This window comes from Symphalangus syndactylus, chromosome X (assembly GCF_028878055.3).
Source record: "Symphalangus syndactylus isolate Jambi chromosome X, NHGRI_mSymSyn1-v2.1_pri, whole genome shotgun sequence".
Lineage (NCBI taxonomy): Eukaryota > Metazoa > Chordata > Mammalia > Primates > Hylobatidae > Symphalangus > Symphalangus syndactylus.
Window position 1 is genome coordinate 115,108,332 of NC_072447.2, and position 17,070 is coordinate 115,125,401.

The 17,070-nt window shown below is 39.2% G+C and overlaps 1 protein-coding gene across 5 annotated transcripts in view; it reads right to left on the reverse strand.

Moving 5' to 3' along the window:
* The window catches only part of DCX (doublecortin), a 118,882-nt gene that overhangs the window by 96,730 nt on the left and 5,082 nt on the right, over positions 1 to 17,070 (reverse strand). For all 5 annotated transcript variants that reach the window (XM_063634322.1, XM_055268262.1, XM_055268260.1 and 2 more), the window contains exon 3: positions 10,934 to 11,274. In XM_063634322.1, coding sequence (XP_063490392.1) covers positions 10,934 to 11,274 — 341 coding nt within the window. The remainder of the gene's footprint in view (positions 1 to 10,933; positions 11,275 to 17,070) is intronic.

Below are 17,070 nucleotides of genomic sequence, written 5' to 3' on the forward strand. Positions count from 1 at the left end.
AAAAATCCTTCACTGGCTTCTGTTAACACATGGTAACAATCAAGTTCTGATACGGTTTGGCTCTGTGCCCCCACCAAAATTTCATGTTGAATTGTAATTCCCAGTTTTGGAGGCGGGACCTTGTGGGAGGTGATTGAATCATGAGGACAGATTTTTTCCCATGCTTTTCTCATGATTCTGAGTGAGTTCTCATGAGATCTGATGGTTTACAATTGTTTGGCACTTCCCCATTGCTCGCTCTCTCTCCTGCCACCATGTGAAGAAGGTCCTTTCTTCCTCTTCACCTTCTGTTATGATTGTTAGTTTCCTGGGGCCTTCCAGTCATGCTTCCTATTAAGCCTGTGGAACTGTGAGTCAATTAAACCGCTTTTTTTTTCATAAATTACCCAGTCTCAGATAGTTCTTTATAGCAGTGTGAAAATGGACTAATACCAGTTCCTTAACATGGTTTACAAGGTCATTGCTAAATATTGCCTTTGCCTTCCTTTCAGCTTCATCTTCTGCTGTGTCTGCCCAGCACCTTACCTGTAATGCAGGGTTTCTCGACTACTATAGACATATGGGGCCAGATCACTCTTTTTTTGTGGGGGGAGGTGCTGTTCTGTGCAGTGTAAGATGTTCAGCAGCATCCCTGGCCTATATCAACTAGATGTCAGCGGCACCCTTTCCCTAGTTGTGACAACCAAAAATATATCTACCAAGTGTCCCCTGGACAGCAAATTGTCCTGGTCGATGACAACTGGGCTAATGATGAAAACCTGCTGTGGCTCCCTACACCCAAGTTGTTTTTTATCTCATAAGCTAACATCACAAGACCTGAAGAGGGTAGAATATGTGGTATTGACTATAAAAGTATTCTAAATCTAGGAAAAATTGATAGACTGGAATTCTAGAAGCTCCTTTTTCTGTTCCTTTTTCAAAATAACAACTTTGGTGGTTTGGGGGAGAATCTGTGACCCACTGGATTGAAGGTCCCAACTGTTTAGAATGCATCTTTGATTCTGGAAAGTTAGGAGGGCCAAGGTAGGACTCAGATTAAAAAGAACAAGAAAATAGCTTCTTAGGATTTGTTCTAGCTTTAAGAAAAGTTAATAAAGAAACCTTCATGTTTCCTTCTATATTGTTTAGGCAAGACCTCTGGGGGACAAATATCTACATACAAAAAAAAAGACTGTGAATTTCTTTGTTTGGAGCATGCCTTGGGGTACATGTTTTAGAAACATGAGTTTGGTGGTTAGGGGACAGAACATCAAGAAACCTCAACACCCAGCAATTCTATTACTAGATATATATTCAAGAGAAATGAAAATATATGTCTATACCTAAATCATGCACAAATGTTTATAGCAGCATTATTAATAGGCAAAAGATGGAGCAACCCAAATGTTCATCAAAAAATGAATGGATAAATAAAATGTGGTATATCCATACAATGGAGTACTATTCAGCCATAAAAAAGAACAAAGTACAGATAGATACACGACAGAACATGGATGACCCTTGAAAATATTATGCTAAGTGAAAGAAGCTAGTCACTTATCATATATATATGAATCATAAAATATGATTCATTTATACAAAATGTTCAGAAAAGGCAAATCTATAGAACTATAAAGTAGATTAGTGGTTGCTTAGGGCTGTGGGGGATAGAGGGTAGGAGAGGTAATAAAAATATTCTAAAATTGACTTTGGTAATGGTCACACATATCTGTGAGCATATTAAAATCATTGAACTGTACAATTTGAATAAGCGAAAAATGTGATATGTGAATTATATCTCAAGATGTTACAAAAGAAAATAACCCCAACAATTTTGGACATCTCCTTACTCCCCTCCCCCAATCCTGCTTAGCATCACCAGAAGGGTATAGGATATTTGACAGGGAAGTTCAGATAGGTCTGGGTGGGAACTCTAGGAGTCTAGAACATGGCGGGGGCACTGTCAAGGAACAATAGCCCATTTTAGCCTCTCCTATCAAGACCCCCTTTTTCCCCACAAAATAAGACTAAGCCAGCCTTACTGATACAGCCTTAGAGTATTGTAGAGTACTTGCATTGCAGAGTATTGTAGAGTACTGTTCCACAACATCTGTATAGGAGAAGCTCCTGTGTTACATTAGTTCACACCCACAGTTCTTAGAAATTCTAAAAACCTTCAGAGGGCTTGGCTATATGAGCCACTGTTCATATTAATTTAAATTAAGAAAACTACCTTATCTTTTCTTTTCAACAAATAGTGCTAGAAAAATCAGATATCTGTGTGCCCCTCTCCAAAAGAACCTTGACTCTTATCCTGTACACAAAAATTAACACAAAATGGATCAGAGATTTAAATCTAAGAGCTAAAAACATAAAACTTCTAGAAGAACAATTTTTGAGATGTTGGGTTAGGTAAAGATTTCTTAGATATGACACCAAGGTATAATGCATAGAAGAAAAATTAATAAATCAGACTTCATCAAAATGCAGGAAACAACAGGTGCTGGAGAGGATGTGGAGAAATAGGAACACTTTTACACTGTTGGTGGGACTGTCAACTAGTTCAACCATTGTGGAAGTCAGTGTGGCGATTCCTCAGGGATCTAGAACTAGAAATACCATTTGACCCAGCCATCCCATTACTGGGTATATACCCAAAGGACTATAAATCATGCTGCTATAAAGACACATGCACACGTATGTTTATTGTGGCACTATTCACAATAGCAAAGAATTGGAACCAACCTAAATGTCCAACAACGATAGACTGGATTAAGAAAATGTGGCACATATACACCATGGAATACTATGCAGCCATAAAAAATGATGAGTTCATATCCATTGTAGGGACATGGATGAAACTGGAAAACATCATTCTTAGTAAACTATCGCAAGGACAAAAAACCAAACACCGCATGTTCTCACTCATAGGTGGGAAATGAACAATGAGAACTCATGGACACAGGAAGGGGAACATCACAGTCCGGGGACTGTTGTGGGGTGGGGGGAGGGGGAGGGACAGCATTAGGAGATATACCTAATGCTAAATGACGAGTTAATGGGTGCAGCAAAACAACATGGCACATGGATACATATGTAACAAACCTGCACATTGTGCACATGTACCCTAAAACCTAAAGTATAATAATAAAAAAAAAAAAAATAAAAATAAAAAATGAAAACTTTTTTCTCTTGAAAAATTAAGAAAATCATTAAGAAAATGAAGACATGCTACAGACTAGCAGAAAATACTTGCAAATCATATATGTGACAAAGGACTTGTATCTAGAATATACAGAGAACTCTTACAACTCATTAATAAGAAGCCTAATAACTCAATCAAAGAATGGGCAAATGATCTGAATAGACATTTTTCCAAAGAAGATATACAATTGTCCAATAAGCATGTGAAAATATGTGTGATATCATTAGTCACTAGGGAAATGCAAACAAATCAAGAAAAACCACAGATACCACTTCACACCCACTAGGATGGATCTAATAAAAAAATAAAAGATAACAAGTGTTGGTGAGGATGTGAAGAAACTGAAACTCTCATACATTACGAATAAGGATGGAAAATGGTACAGCCACTTTGGAAAACCATTTGACAGTTTCTTAAAATTTTAAACACACTATGCAGCCCAGCAATTTTGAGATATTTACCTGAGATAAATGAAGACATAAATCTACATAAAAATCTGCACATGAATGTTCATAGTAGCATTATCACAATAGCCAAAAGATAGAAACAACCCAAACGTCCATTAATAGACAAATGACTAAATACAGTGTGGTAAATCCATATAATAGAATGTTATTCACACATAAAAGAAATGAAGTACCAATATATGCTACAACATGGATGAACCTTGAAAACATTATGCTAAGTCAGGCAGGCCAGGTGCAAAAAGCCACATGATTCCATTATTATTAAATGTCATAAATAAGATAATCCATAGAGCAAAAAGTAGATAAGTGATTGTTTAGGGATGGGGAAGTGGAATCGGAGAACTAGAGGGCAATGTCTAAAGGGCACAGCATTTCTTTTTGGGATAATGAAAATGTTCTAAAATTGATTGTCGTGATGGATGCAGACCTCTGTGAATATACTAAAAGCTGTTGAATTTTATACTTAAAATGAGTGAAATATATAATGTGGGGATTATATTTCAATAAAGCTGTTTTTAAAAACTGTTTTTGGAGACAATGCTTTCTCTCTCACTTTGAGGGAATGACAACAATGAAACAGATGAAAATAAAGAACTAAGAACAAAAAGATCGTTACTTCAACAGTTTTAAATGGAACAGCCTGCATCCCTGGATAGATCAATCCCCACTTGATGAATCTCTTCAGTCTACTCAAGAAATAGCAATGCATTTAGCACCAGTGCTAACCACCCCCATTAGCAATAATCCTTCCCTAGCACTGAAAATAGCACCACTGTGATAGAAATAGCTTAATAATGGCACTGTCAAACACTTGCCACAGTTTTAGCAGGCTGGCTTTTGTCTTGCTTTGTTTTGTGAGTCCTCTGCCTTTTGCTCTGTATACCACCCACAGTGTAAAGAAAAGGGGGTAAAATGAAAATTACAAGTTTGAAAATATTCTTTGGTGATGTCATTGCAGGCAGCAAGAAAGATCTGAACATAAGAATTATGCAAATACCATTTAGAGGCCATCCTAGAAAGCAATGTATCCACCAAAGTAAGTACTACATCACATTGGCAATCCTTAGGAGCATAGAGAGGTAGAGTACATTCAGAAGAGTGAAAACATGTCTACACAGAACCAACACTATGAGGTAGATACTTTGTTATTGTGGAACTAGAAGGACTCTTACAGGTCATATACTAAGGCTCCTTAAAAAATTAAGGCCCAAAAAGAGATGTGATTGGCTCCACATTACATAGCTAGAGAAGAACAGAGTGAAGACTAAAACTCAGGCCTCTGAATCCCAGCCTAGGGCTCTTTCCACTTGCTGAATGCTAGACAGTGACAGACTAGTCAGCACAAGAGACTGGAATTCTATGCCAAAGCTTTTGATTGAATCGGCCAAGTCACACCTCTGTCACTGCTCAGAGCCAGGAGCATCTCAACAACAATAAAACTCTAAGAGGATAAATTACTGAAGAAATAACTGATCACCAGGCTACACTTAGTCTTTTCTTTCCAGAAGGGCAGTATATTCGATGTTTGGCCACTCTTTTAAAGTGTGAAATCTACCACCACATATGAGATGGTACTTTGCAAACTGTCTCCTTTCACAGAGCCCAGCCTGGCTTTTCACCTTTGTTCTATTACACTTCATGCTCAAGCCAATCCTCCCAAAGCCTTTCTCTAGGAACCTCTGAAAGGTTGGGGAAGGAGAATTTTGGTAATAAAAACATCAACTTTCCAGCCTTGACCTTCTCAAGTGAAGACCAATGATAAATGACCTCCCTCTTGGGGCATAATTTATGGCCACGTGGCCTTTTCTAATCAGCCCAATGTTGACTGACAGGGTCATAACACTAGGAGAAGGGAGAGGTTGGGTCTGACAGAGCTGGAGGCCAGGGAGTATAAATAAGATCAGATATTACTGGGGAAAGCAGAGATAACAGGGGAGAGAAAAACTGTCTATGTAGGCAAAGGAAAAACACACCTACCTTGGTAGGTGCACTCAACATTTCCAAGGTTAAATCCAATCTGTCTTCCTGTGTTTCCTGCAATTGCCTTTGTGCTTACAGCACCCAGTTCTTTTGTATGGCAACGTGGAAAGGGCAAGTCTTTCCTAGAATACTAAGCAGCAATTGAAACATCTCTCATGCTCTCATCTGTATATTATGCATCAACCATTTCCTTAAAACCCCTGTACTAGTTTCCAAGGCTGTGGATAATCTTGGAATCGGCTTAAACCTCTCCTCTGTTATTCTGAGACCTGTAATCTCAGATCCAAGTAGTCGGTGCTATAAAGGTACAGACAAAAACATAAAATAAATCCATCCAATTGAAAATTGGCCCAACAAAGCTAAAACAAGCACTAAAGGCCATATTTATGTCTTAGGCATGTATATTGAGGCAATAGTGAATCTCTACTTGCACAGATTCTGGGTGTGGACAAAACTGAATCTAGAGATGTCAATCAGTGTAGCATGAAAATGGATGTTGTGAAGACCAGCTGCACCCCTGTGTATGATGCCAAAAAGCTGGAAGTCTGTTATTAAAGCTCCGCAATTAATTTTAAGGCCAGAACATGTATCTATTAAACTACTACTATCATGTGAACCAGAAATTTGGGTCCCAGTTTTTATGTATCCATCACTTTTATGCATGAAAGTCAATATGTACTTTAGTTATGGAAATTAATATTTGGATAATTTTGTCAACACTCCACAACCACTCCAGCTGCCAAGGAATCTAAAGAACAATTTTCACCTGCAAGTGAACTAATATGCATCACCGTCCAATCCTCTATCATGTCCTCTTTGACCTCCTAGAAGTCCATTTTAATCCCTGGGAGTAGTCAGAGCCCTACCCACTACTTCTTATATCATTAATAACTTCTTAGTGAGGTGAGGAATCAATTGGGGTGTCTTCCTACTAGTGGTGGTTGGCTTTTCTGTCTACACAGACCACAAATATCTCAGAGGCAAGAGGGCAGGAAACCAAACTTCTATAACATCAAACGTAAGCCCTAAAAAGATCAAGGGCTCTAAAAGACACATTCAAACAAAATAAAAACAGAGAGAAAGAAATGAGCCATGTCTGCAGATTGCTTGTCAATCAGTGTAAGCCAATCAGTCAAATGATACACACAATTACAGAAGCAACAATAAATTTGCAATAACCAACTGGGCTCTTTTAGCTGATCATTATTTATATGAAGAGGGAAAACCATTTGGTTTGGTCGATTTGGAATCCAGTTATAGTGAACACTGAAATCAAGCGATGGCCTTGATTTCATGAATAAATCATTCCATAACAAATAGCCTTGACCATACTTTGTTCTTACAACTAAGTGCCTTGTGTCACGTGTAGCCAAAAACATGCATTGGAATCTCATCCAAGCAAGTCAAGCTATTGCAATACATGTGACTTCAGCCTCCCCAAAAAAGATTATATTCGCAAGCAGTACGAGTACCCACTAATAATCAAAGTGATTGAGAGGTGTTAACATTAGTGCTGTTATCACCAGACCTGGGAAATGAGCTGAGCTCCAAAATTTTGAATTTGGCACCAACTTTCACTATACCCAGCATCTATTTTGTAATTAGTAGTTTTGTCCATGTACCCCCAAATTTTATTTAATGTCCTTGCTGTAACAAAACAACAATATTTAATTTGTGGTTACCCTGTGCATACCAATGTTACCATTAAAGTTACAGTAGTTAGTTCCTAATCATCAGTGTTTTATGTAAACAACATTTTCTAGTGCACTCTGTGCGTGTGTGTGTGTGTGTATCTACATATATGTGTGTGTATATATACATACATATACATATATGTATGTGTGGGTATGTGTGTGTGTATATTTCATTAAAAATGTTTGTGGTTAGGCCGGGCGCGGTGGCTCACGCTTGTAATCCCAGCACTTTGGGAGGCCGAGGCGGGCGGATCACGAGGTCAGGAGATCGAGACCACGGTGAAATCCCATCTCTACTAAAAATACAAAAAAATGAGCCGGGCGTGGTGGTGGGCGCCTGTAGTCCCAGCTACTCGGAGAGGCTGAGGCAGGAGAATGGCGTGAACCCGGGAGGCGGAGCTTGCAGTGAGCCGAGATTGCGCTACTGCACTCCAGCCTGGGCGACAGAGCGAGACTCCGTCTCAAAAAAAAAAAAAAAAAATGTTTGTGGTTAAGTAGGATTGAGATGGATTTCCTTGCTGTAGAACTTCTCAGAGCACTCAATGTGCCAATGAGCACTGTGAATCTCTAAGAATGGCACACAATTTGCAGCATTTTACTGCAAATAAGGCAAATCTTATTTGCCCACAGAATTCTTTTTGGAGAGCTTTTTGGGGTGGAGACATGGAGACATTTCTCCTTAGAATGTATTTAGGGAAATGTTGCTTTAAATGTCTGCCCTCAGTGACTTCCAAGTAAACCACCAGATAGAAGGCACCTGATGGAATATGCACTCCTTTGGAAGCCCCCTATCTCTTCTGAAAGACCTAAGGATAATGTCTGGGGAATTGAAAGAAGGGTCCTCAAAACATCCACCTGGGCCATCTGAAAATCTGTTTATGTCAGTTCATTCAATCAACAAACATTTATAGAGAATCCATAATATACCAGGAGCTGAGCATTAATTTTTTTTAAGGGTTTGGATTGCTTTCACCCTCCTTAGTAGAGACCGAAATTTTCAAAGATAAAGTGATATTTGAGCCAGGTCTTATAAGATGACCTCCAGGGGTCAGGGTGGGCAGAGGAAGACATTTTAAAGAAAGGGAACGTATATACAGAGGTACAGATGCCTGAAAGGGCATTGTTCAGATCCACTGGGCACCACTCTATTTCTCTACATGAATGTCATATCATATACTGGTATTTTGTAATGTGTCCCCAAAAGAAAGGGAACTGATGCTTAAAGGAGTTTGAGAGAGCTTGCCACTCTGCACGGCCTGCTGTAGGACAAAACCCTATGCATCACTGGACTGGAGCTTGCTTCCCTAGGAGATGGAGGTGTCCCTTTATATATTATTTGGAACAAAAGCAGAATGCCAAGGCATGATATATTCACAAATGTTGGAAATTTATAATAAGAATGATAGAGATAAAGTAGGGGGAAGAGGCTAGGCATGGTGGCTCATGCCTATAATCCTAGCACTTTGGAAGGCCAAGGTGGGCGGATTGCCTTAGCTCAGGAGTTCGAGACCATCCGGGCAACACAGTGAAAACCCGTTTCTACTAAAATACAAAAAAATTAGCCGGGTGTTGCAGCGTGCGTCTGTAGTCCCAGCTACTTGGGAGGCTGAGGCAGGAGAATTGCTTGAACTCAGGAGGCAGAGGTTGCAGTGAGCCGAATTCACACCACTGCACTCCAGCCTGGGTGACAGAGTGAGACTCTGTCTCCAAAAGTAAGTAAATAAATAAATAAATAAATAAATAAAGCAGGGGAAAGAGAGCTAACATTTATTAATATGTGAAAATTGCCATAAATCTCATTTAATGATGAATTGTATGCATATATATATATATATATGTATATACCCATGTGTCAATTTACAGAGTGCTTTCATATCCATTATTTGATTTGATGCTCATAAGAGTCCTGTGAGCATGGTCAGGGCAGGTGTTATCGGTCCTTTTGTACAGAGGAGGAGTGTGAGGTTCAGGACAGTTAAGTGGTTAAGTGACAATATCAAGACTAAAGTCCAAATCTTCTTAATCCCAGTCTTATGTTTTTGATTTGCATATTCCTATATTACTTCAGAAGGCTGAAGGCACAGGGAATCAGATTTATGCCTAATATAAAGAAACTCTAACAATCACAGATGTTGAACAGTGAAATAGGCTGTCTTATAGTCTTATAGAGTGATTGTAGAGGATATCCATGGCTTAGGCGGAAGATTAAATGTCATGGTTTCTAAAGTCATTCTCAACTCTGTGATCCAGTGATTCTAAACTTTCTATGTCCTCTTTCTCTGAGATGAGGCTTTGGCAATCAGGCCTATACTTAGACAGCTCCTGTTTATTACATACATGGTGCTTAGAAGATAGACACTCTTAGAGAAATGCTTGGGAATTGGAGATTTTCCCAACATCACAGACAAACCCATTGCTTCAGTACAACAAACACAAGTCAGGTATAACCAATGCGTCCAGGTAGCTCTCAGATGGCAAAATGATGGGAAACAAAGGCCAAATATTTCTCAAAGGTGCGAAGTACCCAGTACATGGGTGAGTTTTCCCTGAAACTTAAAATCTTGGAGCACACATTATTATTATCAGAAATTATAGGAGGAGGCACAGGTCTGCATTTGAACACTCATCAGTAACTTCAATATATAGTGAATCCGCCTTTTAAGAATACCTTTTCTATATAGTTGTTTAAACACCAAAGGCATTTTAAGAGGTAGAATATATGGACTGATACTAATCCACACTTGTCTTTTCTGATGGGAGATCAGGATTCTCTTTAGAGCCAACAGAACCAGCCACTGTTCCAATTCCCTTGGAACATTTTTGTTGTATATTTACAGCTCCCTATACTCAAGAGAATGGTGCATCTGTCTGATGGAGACGCCTGGCTGCATTCTTTCCCAGATATTAATATAGGTGGCACTTTAGTAGTATAACCAATGACATGAAGAACCTGATTTGGAGGGGGAACAGATGGCAGCATCTTTCTTGGGCTAATTTTAGGATCCTGAAATAGTCCCTTTCTCACACAAACCATCAGTGGAACCAAATTAAGACAGCTATGTCATATGGAAAAGAGAAAGAGAATAAATATGGTTTAGTGTGAGGCAAAGACAACGAGCCAGAGGCTTCAGTGCTTTCCCCGTATCTGACTTCTTTCAGAGTATATGAAGGTCACTTCGACTTCCTTTTTATCAAAATAGATGCTGAGCACCAATGTGAGGGTATCTAAAAAGTAATGAATGGGCAAATATCATCTTCAGTCACATGTATTGAACAATGAAGGTTGCATCATATAATAGCTAAATTCATATTCATAAGAATTCATAGAACCTAGGTTCTAACACATCTTTCATAGCAGATAAGGAAGCTGAGGTTAAGTGACCATTCTGCATGGTAAATCAGAAGCAGATTGAATTTCAGAGCCTCAGATTCCTGATTCATTGCTTTGCCTGCTAAAAATACCTTTTCTCCAAAAGAAACATATAATATCAGGTTGTGATGATGAGATGTGGAGGAAGAGTCCGTCTACAAGAAATGATATTTTAGGTATAACATGATCATCTAAGAATTTAGAAAAAATGGGAAAAGTACTTTGAAAAAGTACCTACCTGTTTTCCATCCAGAGTGTAGAGTTTTTTGACAACTCCGGTCTCCAGTTTGATGGCTTCTGTGATATCAGTGAGGACTTGCTCAAAAGAGTGGGCTGTCTTCTTGTTCAGAAGCACACGCACAGCCTTCCGAGGCTTCACCCCACTGCGGATGATGGTAACCAGCTTCGGGCGCACAAAGTCCTTGTTCTCCCTGGCCTGTGCACTGTTGCTGCTAGCCAAGGACTGGGGGGCTTTCATATTGGCAGATGTTTTTACGTTGACAGACCAGTTGGGATTGACATTCTTGGTGTACTCCACCTTTTTAAAGAAGTTGTCTGAGGAACAGACATAGCTTTCCCCTAAGGCAAGAAATAAGTGATTACATGATTAGTTTAATAGCAGATATATGGATTATTCTAACCAAACTAATACACACTGACACTGGAGTAGAACTTTTCAATAAATGGTGATACTAACCAACCTTAGGTGCAATTCCTAATTGGGCTAAAAACTTGGCTCATCCAAATTCAAGAGTAATTCTCAAAACATCCTTCAACATAATGACACACCTAGTTGAAGAACTCTGTAAAGCTAAGGGTTCTAAGGACAAAGAGCATGTCTAAATTTAATATAACAAGTGGAGTTCCAAGCTTGATATGGTTTTTTTTTTAATTTAAACATTTACGTTAGTTTCGAGTATGTTTAGCTTTCAGGGGCATTACTGGAGCATTTTTAACATCTCTATTTCTTAAAATCCCTGTCCTATTTTTGGACTCAAAGTCCCATCCCTTTGTTATATTATGAACCAAGGAAAACTTTCAAAGTTAAAACATTTTTATGCCAAGTTAAAATGAACCAAATAGCCTTGTATATCAGGCATACATACATACTTGATAAGAAACCAGGTCATCCTTTACACAGAGTATATGGCCAAGTATGGAATATTGAAATGTGAAATGTATGTGCATATGTTGAATGTTTATATGTGTGTATGAGTGTGTCCTCTACTCCTTACACTACACTAGACAGAGAAACTGTCTAAATAACAACCTGTACATATAAACACCCTAGCTCTTGCTTGAAAAATACTCTCATGTTTCTACCACTCACCCTTCATCTTTCCATCCTTTCAAAGGATGCACATAAGATCTGTGTATTCAGGGTCATCTTCACCAGTGCTCACCCTTGGCTGCCACAAGTAATGAGGTAAAGAACTGAGAATACATTATACAGCCGGATTTACAGATTGGAAGGATCTAGTGTAATTTTCACATTTACCTTGGGCTAGAGGAAATGACTAATATCGCAAAAGAAATGCAGGGATCAGAGGCAAGAGGAGGGGATTGGACACCTGGGACTATGAGCTGAAGAAAATAGGAAGAGAGACAGGCTCAGCCTTGGGGGAGAGAATATTGGAAAAGGTTGAATTCGTTGAGTAAAACACATTAGCCTCAAGGTATCTAGAAGTTCATTGAGAGGTTGAGCTGCAGAAACAGTGTGATTTAATCAGGCTTAAGTCATCGGTAATAACCCTAAATAAATAAATAAACCCCAGCCAGTGCACAGAAAGCATTAAACACAATTATAGTCTGATGGCTCTCCTTTGGTCTCAGCAGGAGAACTGCATTCAGAAACACCAGGTTGGTAATTCACTCCCTTTGCAAATATTTATTGCTTTGCCATAGCACCAAATCCTTTAAGACATGTTAATGAATACATTTCTCAGTAATGCTAAGAGAAGTTTCAGTCAAAATCTCTAGGGTACCTTTGAGGACATTTATGTGTGCATGTGCGTGTGCGTGTGTGTGTGTGTGTGTGTGTGTGTGGAAGGGAAGGGTAAGTGGCATCCAACATAAGCAAAGTGACTTCCAAAGCTGCCCTCAGTCCCAGAGTTCTATCTTGACAGGGGGACAAAGGGATGGTTTTCAGTGAGGATAGGCACCCTTACCCACTTGGTGCATACATGGACACCCAGGATGAAATGGTCAATACCCCAGCCAAGAGAAGCTCTGATTTCTTTGACTCCCTTGCTGGTTAATTCAACCCAACCCAAGTGATTATAGGCTGGGGTCTTTAATTTTTGACTTAAAAGGATGAAGGAAGGGGTCCTTTTAGTGTCTCCATATATTCACAGCCAATAACCCCCATAACCTTAGAAATGGTCTCTTGACTTAGCAGTTCACCAGATTCATTGGCACCTTGCAGGAGGTCACTGCCTTTGAGTCAGATGTTTTCCATAACTTGTCATGTACTTTAAAACTGTCAGACAACTGGTGGTGTGGAAATGTGTGAAGCTATATATTTATGATTTCACTCATCCAGTCTCCTCTGGAGAGTCAGCTGTGTAGCCCTATTAGGACTTTGGACTTTTTTGCTCCCATCTCTTAAACCTTTTAAGCTTCTGGAGTATGAGTATGATTAACCGTCTCCAGATGAAAATGAACATGATGACTGACAGCTGTAGTATCATATAGCACCCAAGAACTTTCCAGAGGGCCCAGCCCTCAGCCAAATCTATGTTGAGCACCTTCCAGTGGTACATTTTAGTCACTCCACTCTCTCGTTGGGCTGAATATGGAGTAATGGAAAAAGCGCAGCTGATGTGATGTCAGTCAGGATGGGGTCCCCAACACTTCCTAGTTGTGCACTCTAACCTCCCTTGGCTTCAGTTTCTTCTTTGCAAAGCAAGGGTGATAATAAGAATACCTACCTTGTGGGGTTGTTGTGAGGCACAAATCAGATGATGGATAAAAAGTGCTCAACCCATGGCCAGGTGCGACGGCTCATGCCTGTCATCTTGGCACTTTGGGAGGCTGAGGCAGGTGGATCGCTTGAGATCAGAAGTTCAAGAGCCTGGGCAACATGGTGAAACCCCATCTCTACTAAAAATACAAAAATTATCTGGGCGTGGTGGCACATGCCTGTAATCCCAGCTACTAGGGAGGCTGAGGAAGGAGAATTGCTTGAACCTGGGAGGCAGAGGTTGCAGTGAGCCAAGATCGCACCACTGCACTCTACCGTGGGTGACAGAGAGAGTGAGATTCTGTCTCAAAATAAAATAAAATAAAATAAAATACTGATCCCAGAGCCTGGAACATAGTAAGCACTTGATAAATTTCTGTTATTATTAAGCCCCTAATCTTACGGAATAGAGGTGAGAACAAGAAGGAAAGAGCAAAGAGGAAAAGAGGAAAAAATTGCTGAGAGAAAGAGACTTAAAAAACAGGAATAGAAGCTGAAGAGGAAAAAAAAGAGAAGGTATCAAGGGCAACCACCTAGGAACTGAGCTGTGATTATGATATGACATGAGCACTGCTGGGGGCCTGTGATTCAAGGATAAGATTTCCTGCTGGTTGGAAGGAGGCTTCCAGTTGTGGCAAATGCCAAATGTAGGAGATTTATGCTAACACCCAGTAAAGCTGCTGCTGCCTCTGCAGAGGCCCGCTGAGGGCAGGATATTTATCGTCGTCAAGAGTGATGACTCAAGAGTCACACAGACCTGGATTCAAATCTCAACGAGGCACTTAAAAGCTGTGTGACCTCAGGGAAATAACTTAATCTCTCTGAGTCTCAGCTTTGCCATCTCTAAAGCAAAGATAATGCACTAGGTGACATCTGAGTCCCTTCTCGGTCCTAGAGTCTATAAGAAGGAATCCTTCTCTTTTCCATCTCAAACAGGCTTGAGAAAACAAAGCTGTTAGGATAACTAAATGTTAAGAAAATAGCTGCCCACCTCCAAGGACTCTCCATTTCTGCTAGAAAGACATCAAATGCGCTTCTTTGCTAGACTAAGACTTCCTTGTTCTGATTTTGCCAGCATTTTCAATGTCTGCTGCCAGAGCTCACTGCCTCTTGCACTTCCTGCTGCCTGGCACTTGGAGCTGGATGAGGTGTGTCGCACCTTTACACAGCTGGGTTCCCATCCTGCCACAGCTTCCAAGGGCTATTTCCTACCAGCTGGGGGCCTAGAGGGAAAGCTGGCTTCAGAGCCAAGCAGGATGCAAATTGGCTGGAACTAAAAACCTGCTTTAGGGTGAGGGGGTAAGGAATGAAATCATGGAAGCACAGCTGAAAGGGCAGAAATGAAACAAGCTGTGGGCTGGAGATGATCTAATGTCTACCTCCCTTCTCTTCTAGAAGGCTGCATTTTCAAAAGCATTTTATATATATTTGTATATTCTCAGTGCAAAAGCAAGCTTCTGCCTGGGTTTTCTCCTCTTCTCCAGGGCTTCCTGACTCAAGAAGGAATATATTAAATGACACTTTACTGTATTATATTAAATTATTAAATGACATTTGATTATATTATCATATCTATTACCAATGCATCCCTCCCAGGTATCTTAAAATTCATGTGTTTGACAATGTACTTACTTTAGTAGTTAGAGAATAAATTAGTGAGAAGGTGGATTCATCTCACTGAAACATATGAGCTATGGTAAAAGAACTGGATCATAGCCAGTGTGACTACACAGCTCGGATTTTCTAAGACTGTTCCAATTGTAAATATTCTGTCCCATGGTCTGTAAAATAACTCTTGAACTTGTCTCAATTTGGGTTCAGAAAAGCTGGCTAGTCATAAATGATACCCCCAAGGTTGATCTGGATACTTATATACAAGAAAATGGGGAAAGAATTGGACCAGATATAAAGGGAAAGAGAAAGATTCTAAAAATAAATAAATAAAATAAAAAAATAATAAAAAAACAAAGACATGACAAAAGGAAAACCCACCAGTGGATTTTATTCATTGACCTCCTTGGGATACAGCTAATGAGGACCACATCCTACATGGCTTCACTAAGACCCTCGGTGTACCCAAAGACTGTGGGAAAACTGACATCAATAACCTTTGATCCAAAATGCTTCCCTTGATAATTTCTGTATCTAGCAGAAAACCATAGACTAGAGGCACTAGACAAAGGAGTGTCACAAGGCCAGAGGGATTATTAACCAATTATTTTTAAATTTCACTTATTTTTAGGCTAAAGATGTAATAATGTGGCCATTTGAAAACACAGTGTGTTCTATGCTCTATTATTCCTTTAAGATGTAAAAAGAAAAAAATTAAAACAGATTTCTGCATGTCTCAAAACTCCTACCACTTTAGTTAGGTGAATGGAACCATCAAGATCACCCAGTCTAATACTTCCCAAGTCTAAGTGCTCGTAAAAATCATGTGAGGAGATTTGTAAAAACGCAAACACTGGGGCCGTAGCTCTGGGGATTCTGATTCAATAGATCTTGGGTGTGGCCCAGGAATGTAATATTTTTCTAAAGCTCTGAAAGATTTTGAAAGGCAGCCGGGTTTGGAAACCACTGATCATTACAATCCTTTACTAACATAATCATTGTCATAATCATTATTATTATTATTTCCATTATTAGTATTTTCACATCATTAATAATAATAGTACCTGTAGCTATAATTTTACCTTGTCAATATGTTTCCATATCTATTACCTAAGTTTAACCTTACAACCACCCTAATGGATAGAGAAGGCGGCTGTTACTAGTCCCATTTTACAGTTAAAAATATTATTCACAAGAGATACACAAATGTGGTGGTCTACATATACATGAAATATTATCCTTCAACAAAAAGGAAAGAAGTGCCAATACATGGAACAACATAGATAAAATTTGAAAACATTATTATAAGTCAAAGAAGCACAAAAGACCACATAGTATTTGATTCAATTTATATGAAGTGCCCAGAATAGGCAAATATGTGGAGACGGAAAGTAGATTAATCATTGTCTAGAGCTGGAGAGATTGGAGAAAACATTCAGTGACAACTAATTGGAATAGGGTTTCTTTTTGAGGAAATGAAAATGGTCCAAAATTATGTTATGATGATGGTTGCACCACTTGATAAATCTTCTAAAAATCATTGTACACTTGAATGGGTAAATTTCATGTTATGCAAATTATACCTTAATACAGTTGTTTGTTTTTTTAAAGAGTTATTTTAAAAATAATTAACATGAGTCACATTAATGATAAGAACAAACCTATGATTGTGTAGCTAACCAGCTATAAACTAAGATAACTTAAACAATAATAGCTACCTTTTATTAAGCACTACTGTGTGCCAGGCAGAGTAATATGCACTTTATATCCACTGTCTTATTTAATCCTCAAAGCCATTATTC